The sequence below is a fragment of the Rosa rugosa genome, chromosome 1 (genome assembly GCF_958449725.1).
Source record: "Rosa rugosa chromosome 1, drRosRugo1.1, whole genome shotgun sequence".
NCBI lineage: Eukaryota > Viridiplantae > Streptophyta > Magnoliopsida > Rosales > Rosaceae > Rosa > Rosa rugosa.
In genome coordinates this window covers 15,588,234-15,604,987 of record NC_084820.1, presented here as the reverse complement: position 1 = coordinate 15,604,987, position 16,754 = coordinate 15,588,234, and the positions used below count along the sequence as shown (strand labels likewise).

The 16,754-nt window shown below is 38.3% G+C and overlaps 1 protein-coding gene across 1 annotated transcript; it reads left to right on the top strand.

Annotated features, from left to right (window-relative positions):
• The first annotated feature begins 83 nt into the window (after positions 1–83).
• On the top strand, positions 84–4,136 carry LOC133720562 (pentatricopeptide repeat-containing protein At5g39350-like). Its single transcript, XM_062146935.1, has one exon. It carries the CDS (start codon positions 211–213, stop codon positions 3,184–3,186), a length of 2,976 nt encoding a protein of 991 aa, XP_062002919.1. The 5' UTR covers positions 84–210; the 3' UTR covers positions 3,187–4,136.
• Positions 4,137–16,754: the final 12,618 nt, after the last annotated feature.

The window sequence follows — 16,754 nt, the reverse complement described above, 5'->3', positions numbered from 1 at the left end:
GTAATTTCATTAGAACTTTGAAAATGAGAGGTGAAACTAGAAATTGCTGAATGTATTATTAAGAAGCAACATAAAAACATTGGAGCAGTGCTAATCAATCTTTTACACTTCCCAGTTAGCCATTATAATACCTTTAAATCCAAGTGAATAGGCGGTAAAAGAGAACCAAATGTCTGGCCATTAACGATAGGCTTTGTTTTTAAATCTTACATGCTGTGTTTCTCTAAACCCAAGACCTCTAATGGAATAATGGGATTGTTTTTCCGACTCCGGAACACTCTTTCTTCTCCTCCGGCGATAACCTCCTTTGTCAGACACAAACACCACTCAATCAATCCCAAAGCCTCACACTTCCTTGGTCTGCTCAATCTCTGCCGAACGTGCGAGGACTTGAAACCCTTCAAGTCCTTTCTCTTTGCTCATGGACTCATCAACCATGTCTCTTTGTTAGAACAATTTTTCAGGTCCTGTTTTCATCTGGGTGCTTCACATTTAGCTCTCTCTACATTCCAACAAATCAAAAGGCCAAGTCTTGGCTTGCAGAACCTGTTGATCAGGTGTCTTTGCAATCATGGCTTATACCAAGACCTTTTATATGTGTGTATGAAATCTCGGCTTTCGGGTTGCCCTTCTGATGATTTCACATTTCCGTTTGTGATCAAGGCCTGTGCGGCTTTGGGAGCTGTTAAGATTGGTAGAGAGGTTCATGGTGTTGTGTTCAGAACTGGGTTTGAGCAGAACCTTGTTATACAGACTAGTTTGGTTGATTTCTATGCTAGAACTGGGTCTGTGGAAACTGCACGGCAAGTGATCGATAGAATTCCCCAACCGGACTTGGTTCCTTGGAATGCATTGATAGCTGGTTATTCGGCGAATGGATTCGATTGGGAAGCGTTAGAGGTTTTCAGGGAGATTGTTTTCAGTGATCTGAGGCCGAATTTGAGTACTCTGGCTAGCATTGTTCCTGTTTGCACTCGTTTGGGGTGTGTTGGTGCTGGTAAGTCTCTTCATTGCTTTGCTGTCAAGTCTGGATACTTTTCGAATGATTTTCTGGTTCCTGCTTTGATTTCAATGTACGCTGGGGATGGGGATATACGTGGTGCTAGAAAGTTGTTTGATTCTGTAGTGGAAAAGAATGTTGCTGTTTGGAATGCCATGATTTCTGCATATACACAAAGGCAAGAGCCTGTGTTAGCCTTTGAGTTGTTCCGGTGGATGCTGCTAGTTGACATAAGGCCTAATTTGGTCACTTTCGTGTCGATTATTCCCTCATTTGAGAATTTCATTAGCCTTTCTTTTGGCGAGTCTCTTCATGCTTGTGTAGTTAAACATGGATCAGAAAATCAGCTTCCGGTATTGACTGCCCTGGTATCAATGTATGCTAAACTTGGTAGTATTGATGAATCCAGGTATCTTTTCAACCAGATGCAAAGTAAAAACCTTCTTTTGTGGAATTCAATGATTTCTGGGTACGTGTACAATGGGTTATGGGATTTAAGTCTGGGTTTGTTTCGTGAAATGCAAGTTTCAAGATTTGATGCGGATGCAGTCTCTGTTATTAGTATTCTTTCTGCTTGCTCCAAACTTGAGGCTGATAGGTTGGGTAGGTCTGCCCATGCATTTAGTATAAGAAAGGGTATCCACTCGAACATCAATCTGTCAAATGCATTGTTGGCATTTTACTCTGATTGTCATCGTCTCTCTTATTCTATTACTTTATTTCACAAAATGCCTCTAAGAAATGGCATAACGTGGAATACATTAATTTCCAGTTGTGTGCACCATGGAGAAATGGACGGAGCAGTTGCCTTATACTATCAGATGCAGAAAGAGGGTTTCAAGTTGGACTTGGTCACCTTGACCGGTATACTCCCTAGTTGGAGTGACGAGGAAAACTTACGGCAAGGAATGGCTTTTCATGGTTACGCTATAAAACACGGGTTTGCTTCTGACATTTCTCTGCTTAACTCACTTATTAGCATGTACTTTAATTGTGGAGACCTTGATGCTGGGAGGTTGGTTTTCGAAACCATGCCCAAAAGAACTGTGGTGTCTTGGAATGCTCTGATGACTGGCTTTAAGAATCATAATTTACAGAATGAGGTTATGGCCGTCTTTGGTCAAATGATAAAGGATGATCAGAGACCAAATTATGTAACTTTGCTAAATTTATTGCCTGCATGCTACTCCCAGTTACAGGGTAAGTCTATTCATGCTCTGGCAGTTAGAACAAGTATTCTCCATGAAACCCCTCTTCTTTCATCACTCATGTTTATGTATGCCAGATTTGACAACCATGATTCATGTATCTTACTGTTTAAAACGAGAAAAATGGAGGATATTTCTTTGTGGAATGCCATTATGTCGGTGCAAATACAAGCGAAAAGTAGCGAGAATACAGTGGGATTTTTCAATAGCTTGCTCCAGATGAAATTGGAACCAGACAATTTGACCCTTCTGAATTTGGTCTCTTCATGTGCTCAGCTGAATAGCCTCACTCTTGCTAATTCTGTAATGGGTTACATCATTCGCAAGGGCTTTGACAAAGATCTGGTTATTAGTAATGCACTAATAGATTTGCATTCAAGATGTGGAAACATATGCATTGCGAGAAAGCTGTTTGATGGGTTGGTCAAGAGAGATGCTGTGTCTTGGAGTGTGATGATTAATGGGTATGGCTTGAATGGGAATGGCGAAGCTGCCCTGGATCTTTTCTTGCAGATGAAGCTATCAGGGATAGCACCTAATGGGATTACTTATTTAAGTGTTTTATCAGCCTGCAGCCATTCTGGATTGGTTGAGCAAGGCCACGCCGTATTCAAATCTATGGCAGAACATGGGATAACACGCCAAATGAAGCACTTTGCTTGCATGGTGGACCTTCTAGGAAGAACGGGTAATTTGACCGAGGCTTATGACATTGTTCGGGAACTACCCTGTAAACCTTCAACAAGCCTACTTGAGTCTCTGCTGGGTGCTTGTAGAATTCATGGGAACGTTGAACTTGGACAGAAAATTGGTGGGTTGCTCTCTGAATTGGACCCTGAAAATTCAAGACCACATGTAATGCTTCATAATATTTATGCCGCAGCTGGGAGATGGACTGATGCTGATAGAGTAAGGTCTAGGATTGAAGAGAGAAGTTTGAGAAAAGTTCCTGGTTTTAGTCTTCTAATGGGACATTAAGGCATTGCCTTGAAGAGTCTCCAATGTAGATTACTCAAATGGAAGAGATATACGAAGATAGACAGTTGAATCCCGTCACATTAACATACGGTAACCTTGTAGTTTCTATTGCAACTCCGACTTCTAGCAATCTAGCATTATTGTTAGGTAATAACACCATCTTCCTTTCGAGCCCAAGTGAAATTTTGACCCCTGAAACCAAAATCAATAAGATTATATAGAATCCAAAAAAGTTCTCAAATACTTGCTTCTATTTGGATTCCACGATTGGCACCTCTCCACTTCATGAGACCAAAGAAGTTCATTAAAACCCAATACAAAGCCATGGTAGATAGTTCTTCCTATTTAAGGTAGAATCTGATTTCGCACTACAGTAAGGGGGGACCATAGAAATAAGAAACCCAGCAGTTTGTTCCTAGAATAACAAAGGTAATCTCCGCGTCAATAACGTTTTTTCGAAGAGAAAATGATATCCACACCAGCTTCTGGTCTTCCAACCAGCCCAAAAGCTCGAGTCAACAAGGCCATTCACTGCTACCGACATGTTCCTAATTCGAAAGCAAGAGTCGTTACCTTCCAGGTTCAACCTCACCTTTGTTTCCGTTCACCCAACTTAGTGAGTGGTAGTTTCTTCTAAACCAGGAAGGAGGTAAATGCCTTATTAAAGGGATAAAGATCCGGATGCCCAATAATATTTCACCTATTTTTGAGTAAGAGAACAACCAAGCTGGGGAAAGTGGGTAGGAGAGTCAAGTAATGATTTTGTCTCCATCATACCTCCAACCTTGAGATTAATCCAGAAGGGAGATGATATGTCTACTTGCACAAGAAGCGGATGATAACTGAGGGGGACATGCAAGTCCATAATTCTCACTTGGACTCCTCATGTCAGTATCCAATAATACTCTTCTTCTCGAAAGAAAGCTGATATTGTTGCTTTAAATAAGCACAAATTTGGGGAGAACCTTGACATGTTTGTTTTTTTTGTTGTTGATGAACTTTAGCTAAAAATAAATGAACCTTGACATGTTTGTTCTTTTGTTGTTTCTTTTACATGACTGTTGGTTTCTGAATTTCTAATTAGACTGGGTTGGGTTCGATTCATTGTTCAAAATGTAGAAATTATCATTCGTAATTATTCGAAAGCTGAAAACCGATAAGTCCTTGAGGCGTTAGTTTAAGTGGTGAAAACGGATTGAAAATTTGATGTTGTAGAGAATTGGAAAAATTGTATATATCTTGTATTCATCTCACCATGAGGTTTATATAGGGTTACATCATGTATACAAAAGGCAATACATAATAGCTATACTAATCAATCGCACATTACAAGTATGTCAATCGCATACATTACGAGTCTGTCAATCGCTCATTACAAGTATGTCAATTGCACACATTACGAGTCTGTCAATCGCATACATTAAGCAATACCTATTGCATGAATAGTCATTATCATTTACAACACTCCCCCTTGGATATTCCATGTCAATAGTGCTGCCTCTGCTATGCGCTTCTAAGTTGCCTCGCCAAAAACCTTGCCAAGTAATAAAAACCCTGTGGGAAAAAACAACCTTGGTCGAAGTTGAAAAAGAGCACAACGCTCGTGAATGTGGAGTAGTCGACATCCTTCAACACTCCCCCTTGTGCCGCTCAAACTTGGTGATGACGCTTTGATTGTTGCCTCGTTAAAAACCTTGCCAGGTAACAAAAATCCAGTGGGACAAAAATAACCCTGGTCGAAGGGACAAAAAGAGCACAACACGTCCTTCACTCTTCGAGATCGAACATGTAGACATCATGTCTCCCTCTGATGTCGACATCTCCCCCTGATTGCTACAATCATAGGAGTTCGGATAACTTTCTCAATCCGAGGCTCTTCACATGTTTCTCGAAGGTGGATTTTGGTAATGACTTAGTAAATAAGTCCGCTACATTATCCTTAGATCGGATTTGATTCACTTCAATCTTTAGAAGTGATCAATGTTGTTGCTGATTGTAAAAGAACTTAGGCGATATATGTTTGGTGTTGTTGCCCTTGATGAAACCTAATTTCATTTGCTCATTACAAGCTGCATTATCTTCATAAATGCAAGTAGGTTCATCTGTGATAGACTTCAAACCACAAGTTCCTCGAATATGTCTAATCACATACCTTAGCCATATGCATTCTCGCACGGCTTCATGTAGAGCAATAATCTCTGCATGATTTGAGAAAGTAGCAACAAGGGTCTGTTTTGTAGACCTCCAAGATATCGTAGTGCTTCCCATGGTAAAGACATAACCCGTTTGGGAGTGACCTTTGTGAAGATCAGAGAGATACCCTACATCAGCAAAACCCATCAACACATCGTTGTCATTTTGATGGAGGGGAGGAGGAGTAGGACGCCGGCCACCATGGATAGTGGCATTGACGGCTACATTAAGGAAATTGGTGTTTTTCCTTATGGGGTCCAATCCCAAATTCCCGTCATTTCTTTTCTCTCTGTAGGGATAGAACAAGCCCATATCTATCGTACATTTTAAGTAACGAAAGATTGCCTTTATACCAGTCCAATGGCGTTGCGTTGGCGCGGGGCTATATCTAGCCAACAAGTTCATAACAATTGAGGTGTCCGGTCTTGTATTGTGCTAAGTACAATAATGCTCCTATTGTACATAAGTAAGCATTTCTGCTATTAACACGTCTTCGTCATCATCCCTGGGACGAAACGGATCCATTTTAGGGCCAAGACTACGGACGACAATGGGAGTGCATTTTTGACTTTATCAAAATGCCTAAGCATCTATTGACACGGTATACAAGTTCTAAATCTAGATAAAACCGTGTTCTCCCAAGGTCCTTCCTCTCAAACTAGGATTTCAGGTGTTCAACGGTTTTCCTTAATTCACAAGGGTTCCAATTATGTTTATTAACATAAACCGTGACAATTGCAAATCCAGAACTTGTCATGAAAACGCAGAGGCATAGTTCATCATATCCCTTCCCAATCAAGTAGTCACTTTAGTGATCGTTTCACCCTCATTGCAAACGCGCTCCGTGGTCAAGAGCCACTTGATTTGGGTAAATGAAGTACACAAGACCCTTCATTATATTCCGTATCCAGATCCCCATAGAGATACGTAGTGACCACATTCGTAAGCTGCATGTTCAGTTATTCGGACACTACCAAACTAACAAGGTAGTGGAGTGTAATGTCATCCATTACGAGAGAATATGTCTTCTCGTAGTCGATTCCAGGGCGTTTTGTGAGAAGCCTTGCGCCATAAGGCGAGATTATCATCTCTTTTTCTCATCACGCTATCTAACGAAGACCTATTATTGTCAACAAGTTTTATGTTAGGAGATGTTGGCACCTCAGGCCAAAAAGCATTCCTCTTCGTTAGTGAATCTAATTCAACCTGAATCGCATCTTTCCATTTAGGCCAATTTCTCTACGTTGGCATTCTTCAACGGAGTAAGGTTCGATGTCATTGGTCTCAATAATTCCACGTCTTCATGTACACTAGTGTAATTCGTAGAGATCTCTATATTCTCAGGAATTGGTTCTAACATTGAGGCGTCCCCCAACGATGTCTCTTGAACATAACCACAATCCAGAATATTCTCATGAGACGGATTTTGAGTATCAATGATCAATGGATCAAGTTGTGCCAAACTCGCTCTCTTCCTAGGGCGAGAATCCATCGAACCTATGGGTCTCCTACACTCTCTAGCGGAACCCATGACCTATGACGCCATTATGCCACCTTTGTGGCATCACCATACCACCATCCATGGTAGTGGTGCCGTACCCATCTCCTCTGGGTGGCACCATGTCCTCTTGTGGGGACATCAATCCTTGCAGATAGGCCTCATCAAAAAGCCCGCGGATCAAGTGGGCCGATGGAGGCCCGCCGGCCCGCAGGACTTTTGGCCCGGCCCGGCCCGTCAAAAAACCCGCAAAAGCCCGCCTTGGTGGGCCGATGGAGGCCCGCCAAAAAGCCCGCAAAAACCCGGCCCGGCCCATAGGCCCGGCCCGCCAAAAGCCCGCTAGGCCCGGCCCGTAAAAGCCCTCAAAATATTTTTTATATATATATATATATGTGTGTGTGTGTGTGTTTATATATATATATATATGTGTGTGTGTTATATATATAGATATATCTATATTTGTGTGTGTGTTTATATATATATATATATATATATATATATATATATATATATATATATATATATATAAACAGACATATAGTCATATAGATATATATATATATATACATATATCAATACATCATATATGTGTGTGTGTGTTTATATATATATATATATATATATATATATATATATATATATATATATATATATATATATAGAGATATATATATATGTGTGTGTGTGACTGTGTGTGTGTTTATATATATATATATATATATATATATATATAGAGAGAGAGAGAGAGAGAGAGAGAGAGAGATATATATATATATATATATTAATATATATGTGTGTGTGTGTTTATATATATTAATATATATATAGAGATATATATATATATATATATATATATATATATATATATATATATATATATATATATATATATATATATCTGTGTGTGTGTGTGTGGAAGTTCTTATACTATTATACTTCTATATAAAATATGTGCATATATATATTCTAAATATCGGTTGACCAATTCGATCGGATTTGAAAATATGATGAAATTGACTAAATTTTTTACCACACTCATAATTTATTGTAATAAACTCATCCAACGGTCGGTTTTTTCATTTTCTTTGAATTGATAGGGCAACTCTTTGGAGTGTACGATATATAAATATAGGTTTATAAGAGTAACTACGTTTGACCTAGTTGATCGAATTCGAAACGATAACCAAATTGGCTAGATTTTCTACAAACACCATAAAACATTACAATCTCTCCATCGAGCGGTTGGTTTCTCCGAATTCATTTCCCACTGCATGATTGCTTTAGAATGAACCTAAACAATTTAAATGTAATGTAGAAGTCATACAACTTTAGGAAGAAAATTGGTATAGGCCAATGTGTTTGTAATTAAAATTAATTTTTTTTATCTTATGTCCACGCACATCCATCGATGGAATATATACAAACGTGATGTGAAAAAATAAGCACGTTTCGCGGTTGTCACGCCATCGGTCAACCAAGAAAACATATAAGTGACTACGGTTGACAATCCGATCGGATTCGAAAATATAGTGAAATTGGCTAAATTTTTTACCACACTCATAATTTATTGTAATACACTCATCCAACGATCGGTTTTTTCATTTTCTTTGAATTGATAGGGGTTGCTCTTTGGAGTGTATGATATATAAATATAGGTTTATAAGAGTAACTACGTTTGACCTAGTTGATCGAATTCGAAACGATAACCAAATTGGCTAGATTTTCTACAAACACCATAAAACATTACAATCTCTCCATCGAGCGGTTGGTTTCTCCGAATTCATTTCCCACTTCATGGTTGCTTTAGAATGAACCTAAACAATTTAAATGTAATGTAGAAGTCATACAACTTTAGGAAGAAAATTGGTATAGGCCAATGTGTTTGTAATTAAAATTAATTTTTTTTATCTTATGTCCACGCACATCCATCGATGGAATATATATAAACGTGATGTGAAAAAATAAGCACGTTTCGCGGTTGTTACGCCATCGGTCAACCAAGAAAACATATAAGTGACTACGGTTGATCAATCCGATCGGATTCGAAAATATGGTGAAATTGGCTAAATTTTTTACCACACTCATAATTTATTGTAATAAACTCATCCAACGATCGGTTTTTTCATTTTCTTTGAATTGATAGGGGTTGCTCTTTGGAGTGTATGATATATAAATATAGATTTATATTTAAATTATGTAAAATTATATATATGTTTTTAGAAAACTGTGATGTTACCGTTTTCTAATCTTACTGTTGGATCCTTCCGTTTTCTAATCCTAACGGTTGGATACCAGCTGTGACTCCTGTGAGACAATGACCTAAACCTAAACTTGAGGCTAAAATTGATCACTTTCTCTGTTTCTCATTTCTAAAGCAGTCAAGCCTCAGCCTCCTCTGAGTCCTCTCGACGACTCAGAGTCTCAGATCTTCATCTAAACGACCTAAACGACCTCCATACTCCATAGCTCCTCAGCCTCTCAGATCTAAACGACCTAAACCTCCATACCTCCTCAGGCCCTCAGCCTCCTCTCGACCTAAACCTCCATACCTTCTCAGGCCCTCAGCCTCCTCTCGACGACTCGACCTAAACCTCCATCCCTGATCTGCCTCCTCTCGACCTAAACCTCCATACCTGATCAGCCTCCTCTCGATCTAAACCTCCATACCTCCTCAGCCTCCTCTCGACGACTCAGAGTATCAGATCTCGACCTAAACCTCCATAGCTCCTCAGCCTCCTCTAGCGTGTTCCACTCCGGCTGGATATCCACCAACGATTTGAACACGGCGGCTTCACGGTGAGTTGGATCTGGTCATGTTGTAAAGCCGGTCACGGCGAGCTCCTCTCCTTCTCATCTCATGGGCTGCAAGAGGGGATAATCTGAGAGCAAAAATTTGATCGAGCAGGTACTGGTTTTGTTGATGTCTTTGGTCTCTGGTTTTGTTTCACATGCGTGCAACATGATTCTTTGTTTGAAGTGGTTTTTGTTTTGTGTTTAGGGCGATCTGCTTTCCTTCTTTGTTTGAAGTGGTCACGGCGAGCTCCTCTCCTTCTCATCTCACGGGCTGCAAGAGGGGATAATCTGAGAGCAAAAATTTGATTGAGCAGGTACTGGTTTTGTTGATGTCTTTGGTCTCTGGTTTTGTTTCACATGCGTGCAACATGATTCTTTCTTTGAAGTGGTTTTTGTTTTGTGTTGTTAAGATTATAAGGAGTTATATGTGTGAAGTTACCAGTTCTTGATGCAGCTGGGTCTGATATATACCACAAAAAAATAAAAGTGATGCACTTATGAATAAAGAATTTGATTGTGCAATTTGTTTTTACTCTGTGCCTGATAATAACAAAAAAAATGAAACATACAAAAAAAAAAGGTATTGTAACTATATACCTATATATATTTATATATCTAATTTGTGTGCTTGATTGGATATATACAGAGATATCCTGTACTATGTACATAGTTTTTTATTTCTTGTTTTGATAACGATCTCTTACATTGCAGGATGAGTAAGAGCAAACAAAGGAATGGACAGTAGCATCTCTGCGAATAAGTTTTAGCTTGCTCATTCAAAACTCTCAAGTAATATCTTAACTTTGTTTATTTCCAGCTAGAAATGGATGATATTAATGCTGATAACTTGACAGAAGCCGGAGCTTCATCTATTTCTGCATCTTCTAAGAAAACTAGATTCACTAGTAATGTTTGGGAGTTTTTTGAAAGGGTTCAAGTTAATGACCATGGAAGTATGGTACCAAAAAATAAATGTGGGGTTTGTAAGGCATTGCTTAGAGGTGGTGCGAGTGCTGGTACTAGTCATTTAAGAAGGCATTTACAAATTCATGAAAAAGGGCAGAAAAGATTAGGTCCTGATAGTTCTGGAAATATCAATGTGTTTGCTTACGATAAGAATGTTGCACGTAGAGAACTTGTTGATTATGTTATTAGAGCTGAACTGCCTTTTACTTTTGTTGAAAAACATGATTTTAAAGGAATGATTCGTCAAGGATTTTGTCCTCAATATGTAGGAATTTCAGCCTCAACATGTAAAAGAGATGTGATGAAGAAGTTTACTAAGGGCAAAAATGAGCTTTTGAGTCTTTTTGAAAAGTTTAGAGGAAAAATTTGTTTGACATCCGATGTTTGGTCATCGCGTCAAAAAATGGGTTACATGTCACTTACTGCACATTTTATTGATAACACTTGGTCTTTAAATAAAAGAATAATATGCTTTAAGATGATTGAGTACCCTCACACGGGAGAGTCACTTGCAAATCATATATTTGAAGAATTGTTGTCTTGGCGCATTCATGATAAAATATTTTCCATCTCTTTAGACAATGCTTCAAATAATGATGTGGCTGCATTTGTTCTTCCCACTTATCTTATGCTTGAGGAAGTGCCTAAAAGATTGTTTCATGTACGTTGTTGTGCTCATATTTTGAATTTGATTGTGCAAGATGGTTTACGTATTTTAGGTCCATCTATTGATAAAATAATCAATGTTGTTCGAAGCATGAATTCTTCTAATAAGAGACATGAACTGTGGGTGCATTGTTGTAAGGATTTTGATTTGCCAAAAAAAAATATTGACAATGATGTGCCTCATAGATGGAATTCTACTTATGAACTTTTAGACCTAGCAATAAAGTATAAGGGGCCGTTGAATAGGTATGCTCAAAAGGTGAATGAAAATAGGTCTTGCAATTTAGATGTTCCATCGGAACAAGATTGGTCAATTGCATTTCTAGTTAATGGCTTTTTGGGGATTTTTGCATCCTCAACTAAGATATTTTCTGGTGTCTATTATCCTACATCATGTCGTGTTATTAATTGCTTGATAGATATCCATGAAGCATTTGTGGCATATTCTGATTTTTCTGTCTTTAAAGATGCATTGGCTGCAATGAAGGACAAATTTGATAAGTATTGGGGTACATTTCCCAAAGCTTTCTGTTTTGCTACAATTTTCGATCCTAGATTTAAGTTATTTGCTCTTGGAGAATGGCTAAAATGCATGGGTATTGGTCAGCTTGATGTTGATACAAAATTGTTAGAGTTAAGAACCGAATTGCAAGCTCTTTATGAAACATATAAGAAGAATATTGTGTCTAATGTAGCACCTAGGCAATCTGAAAATTTAGCTTCTTCGACCTCGAGTTTATCTCCGGGTTCTATAGCATTGCCTATTGTTGGTAATTTCTCAATGCAAAGTTTGAAAAGGGCAAAGGTATCATCTTCTCATACTTCAACTACGAGTTCTAATGATTTACAAATGTATTATGATTTACCAACTATTGAAGTTGATGATGATAATCAATTTAGTGTCTTGTCTTGGTGGAAATCAAATGAATCATTATACCCTGTGGTTTCTCTCATGGCTAGAGATTTGCTAACAATTCCAGCTTCTACTGTAGCTTCGGAGTCATGTTTTAGTGCAGGAGGTAGGATTGTATCCGAGAGAAGGGCTAGCTTGAGTCCAAATACAATAGAGGCATTGATTTGCTTGAAGGATTGGATTTTAGCAAAATCAAGGATGCAAGAGGCTCAGCGTGAAATGCAGCTAGCTGAAGAAAGGAGGCTCATTAGGGAAGGACGACCAGATTGGATGGAAAATAGTGAAGATGAAGCTGGAAATGAAGCTGAAAATGAATCTGATGATGATTCTGAAAATGAGTCCCATGAACAGGTATATTGTTTTGGCTAGTTCATTGCTTCTATTTTTTTATTTTCAGTTTACCAAAACATGTTTTCTGGTTTTTTAATTCTTTATTTAAATGGGTAGGTACCAAGATCAGCTGAATCCCATGAGTTATCAACCAATCTGCAGCCTTAAATTTTCAACTTTTCAAGGTCAGTAAGTTGCAGTTTGCAGACTTGCAGTTTATGTGGAAAATAGTAATTGGATCCTTAACAATTCTTAGGATGCTTTTACATACAAACTTTATCTAAAGTTAGACTATAGTGGGTAGTTTTAAAGCTTGAATTGGTTCATTTGAAACTGTGAGTTGCTTGCTTTTTCAACCAATCTGCAGATTAGATATTTGGAATAAGCATGTTCAACTTTATGCCCAAGTAGAAATAAAACTGGAGTTTTGGTTATTTTGTGTAGTCCGTGCATTACAAATAAGTGGCTCATTTCAAGAATTTTTTGCAGGGCTGTACCAATTATGCAGGGCTGCCAGCAGATTCTAAGTGTGAGGCTGTGAGCGTCATTGATACCAAGTCTGAATGGAAGACAATATGCCTAATTAGATAAACTCATAGAAATTGTATTAATAATTTGCTTTCGTTCTAAGTTGTAAATTGGGACACTTTGTATTCTGTCTTTTTATTTCAGTACATTAAAAGTTTAAAACGGGCGTGGGGATGAGGCTCCTAGTTCGGCTAGGTTCCAAACCCCTTAAAAGGAAAAAAATAGCATCCTTAATATGAGATGTATCCATTTCAGCTCAAGACCTTATCAATTAGTTGAATGAGATCAGTAAAAGTAGTTGCTGTGGACGAGGCTAAATATTGCACAATAAAATGGTCTGAGACTTGCATTATAGAAAAGCCCGGCCCGGCCCGTAAAAAGGTGGGCTACCCGGCCCGGCCAGTAAAAGCCCGCAAGGCCCGCCTTATATGGACGGGCTTGGATCCGTTGATTTACAATGAAGCCCGGCCCGTTGACGAGGCCTACTTGCAGATATGTTTGCAGCAGGTATATGTGATCTCGTCACTTTTAGGGGATCAAGATGAGACATAGTGGGGACAGACCACGACAATTCATGTCGTTCCTGTTGAACATTGACATTCTAATCTCCCCCTAACGACGGGAAGACTGTCTCATCAAAGTGACAATTCTCAAATCCAACGAAAAAGAGATCGCCTGTCAAGGGTTTTACATAGCGGACTTATGGTTGGAGACTTATGTCCAACACAAATATATATATATATATATATATATATATATATATATATGCATTCGTTGCAATGACTCATGTTGATGCGCTATGGCGGCGCAATTGGCACATAAACCGCACACTCAAAAATGCATATGTACGAGATTTTAGACTCGAACCCAGTCACTAGCTGTAACGCAAATAAAAGTTGAGTGGCTGCTATGAGTCGTAGACGAATTAGCATAGCTGCATGCGATATTGCATAACCCAAGCGGAAATATTGGTGCGCATTACCAAAGTCCGGGCTACCATCGTAGTCTTTTAATGGTGGCTTTTCCGCGAGACCAATTGGGTGTGTACATGGGAATATGATACTTGATATCAATACCCAATGATATGCAATAGTCATCGAAAATTTTCGATGTAAACTCTCTAGCATTATCAAGTCAAATTGACTGAATGGGATGATCTGGGTAGTGAGCCTGTAGCCATATGTTCTGGGCTAGGAGTTCATCATAAGCAGCATTACGAGTGGATGATAGCGCAACATGTGACCAGCGTGTTTGCATATCAACCAACACCATAAAATGTCTATACGGTCCGCAAGTTGGTTGAATCAATCCACAGAATTCCCTTAGAATCTTCGTAAGAATGGTATGCTTTCTTTTTGTGTCCTTTGCATAGAATGGTCTCGATCCTAATTTTGCTAAAGAGCAGGCTTTGCAGAACGAAGGTTGGGCTTTAGAAGCAACCACTAATGATTTCGGTTAAGCCATAAAGTCACAATTGACTTTAGAAGTAACAAGAGGAGTTGAATTAGGGTGTATGGCGTCAATGCCATGTATTGGCCACATGGGGTAGGCGGCGTCAACCATGTGTGGCCAGTCTTACACAATCATGGCGCCCATGAGGCGCATGTGCAGCTCCTCGAACCAATTTTTGGTTCTTACTTCTTTTCGTTCTGAAAAATGGATGTCCGTGTGAAGTCTTTAATACATGCACGGATCATCATGTCACGACCTGGGTGTCCCAAATGGTCATCCCAAAACCTATATGTGTCAGAATCTCATAAATCATCTCTCATGACATGGTTTGATTCAATGATTCGAATAGTGGTTGCATCCAACCCACTAGAACGACACATAAGTTTATCTAAGACTCGTTTATGTCCGTAGTCATTAGAGGTGATGCAAAGGAACTCTTGTCCATTCTCACAATGTGTTTCCACATGAAAACCATTGGCTTTTATATCTTTCAAATAAAGTTCGAATTAAGGTATGTCCAAGACATTAAGTAAAAGAATCGACACTTTATTAATAGCCAATGATTACATCAAAGTTTCTTTAACCAAAGTCTAATCCAAAATGAAATCAAACTTAGACAGATTGTAGTCACTTAATCCGTTTGGTAACTCCAATCAAATATGACCAGGGAAGTAGAGAGAGATGTCGGTGGAGCGAGGCTCTCTTAAGTACCACTAATCTCAATTAGTTTCCTAGACATCATACTTCATTGGATGCGCCACTTGAGAAAGAGTTAATACAAAATTGTCATTTATTAATTAAGGCATAATTGCCATTACATAATTCTTGGAAAAATAAATACATACTGCAAGAAAACCAAGACAAGTTTTAGAAAATGTTTTCCTGATATCAATTGTTCTAACAAATATACATGGTATTTCAATTTTAGAAGAGGAGAAAAACAGAACTCACAAAAGTGACAATGACATGGCTAGCCCCTTCTTCTATGTATTGCAAAGAATTATCTGAATTGATCCCACCTCCTACTTGCAAACCACCTAGATTATACCAGTCCTCGCAGCAAGTTCAGCAGAGGAAAATCTGTAAGTTTTAAACATATCATCAACCATAGAGAACAAAGTGAAATAGCACACTCACAAGGTTTATACTAATCTCAGCATGTGCAATGAATAATGAGAAATCTGATCATTTTACAAAAGTTGGCACCTCTTTGATATCAGTTTCCCTAAACCTCGCAATCCTAATTGATGCAAGTTAGAATCTTTAATCTAATGCAACTATTGTATCCAGTCATATTACTACCAACCAAAGACAAAAGTGTATTTTCGTATACAAGAACCACCATCTCTGCTTACTAAAGGAATACTTACTAGAAAAACTATTACATCAATGGAATCCAAGAATCAATTTAAAAAGTATAAAAGAGCAAAAGAATCACAACAACAAGAAGGATCAGTCTTGCTAATTATGTAATGGCCGGTTACATCATTCGTAAGGGCTTTGAGGATCATTCGTAAGGGCTTTGAGGAAGATCTGGTTATCAGTAATACACTACTAGCAAAACGGGCAACTCACACAGATTTTAGTCACACAGATTTTTCACAGCCACGGATGTCCGTGTGAAATAGAATTACACACAGACAACCGTATAAAATCAGTTGAATTGGACCCACATGGGTTTCTGTCATACTAATAGCAACAGACATCCGTGTGAAATAACAATTCACACAGAATTCAGTGTGAAAGTTAAGATACTTTCACACGGTTGTCCGTGGGGAAATCAGTGCACACAGATTTCAGTGTGAATAAAGTATTTCATTATTTAAACATGAATTTTTTTAATTCTTATACGTATTATACAACTACGGTATTCAGTAGCTAATATAATTTGATACAGATGTCTGTGTGAAATGAGCATCACACATATATCAGTGTACAATGAACATACTGATATCCGTGTGAGAATATAATTTTCATACTGATGTTCGTGTGAGAATATAATTATACTGATATACGTGTGAGAATATAATTTTCATACTGACATCCGTGTAAGAATATAATTATACTGATATCCGTGTGAGAATATAATTTTCATACTGATGTCCGTGTGAGAATATAATTTTCATACTGATATCCGTTTGAGAATATAATTTTCATACTGATTTCCGTGTGAAAATTGGAATGACAATTGACATGACAGTAGTAGATGACCGACGTAAATACACACGG

Excerpts from the sequence above, each read along its gene's own strand:
- LOC133720562 (XM_062146935.1), top strand. The coding sequence starts at position 211 with ATGCTGTGTTTCTCTAAACCCAAGACCTCTAATGGAATAATGGGATTG.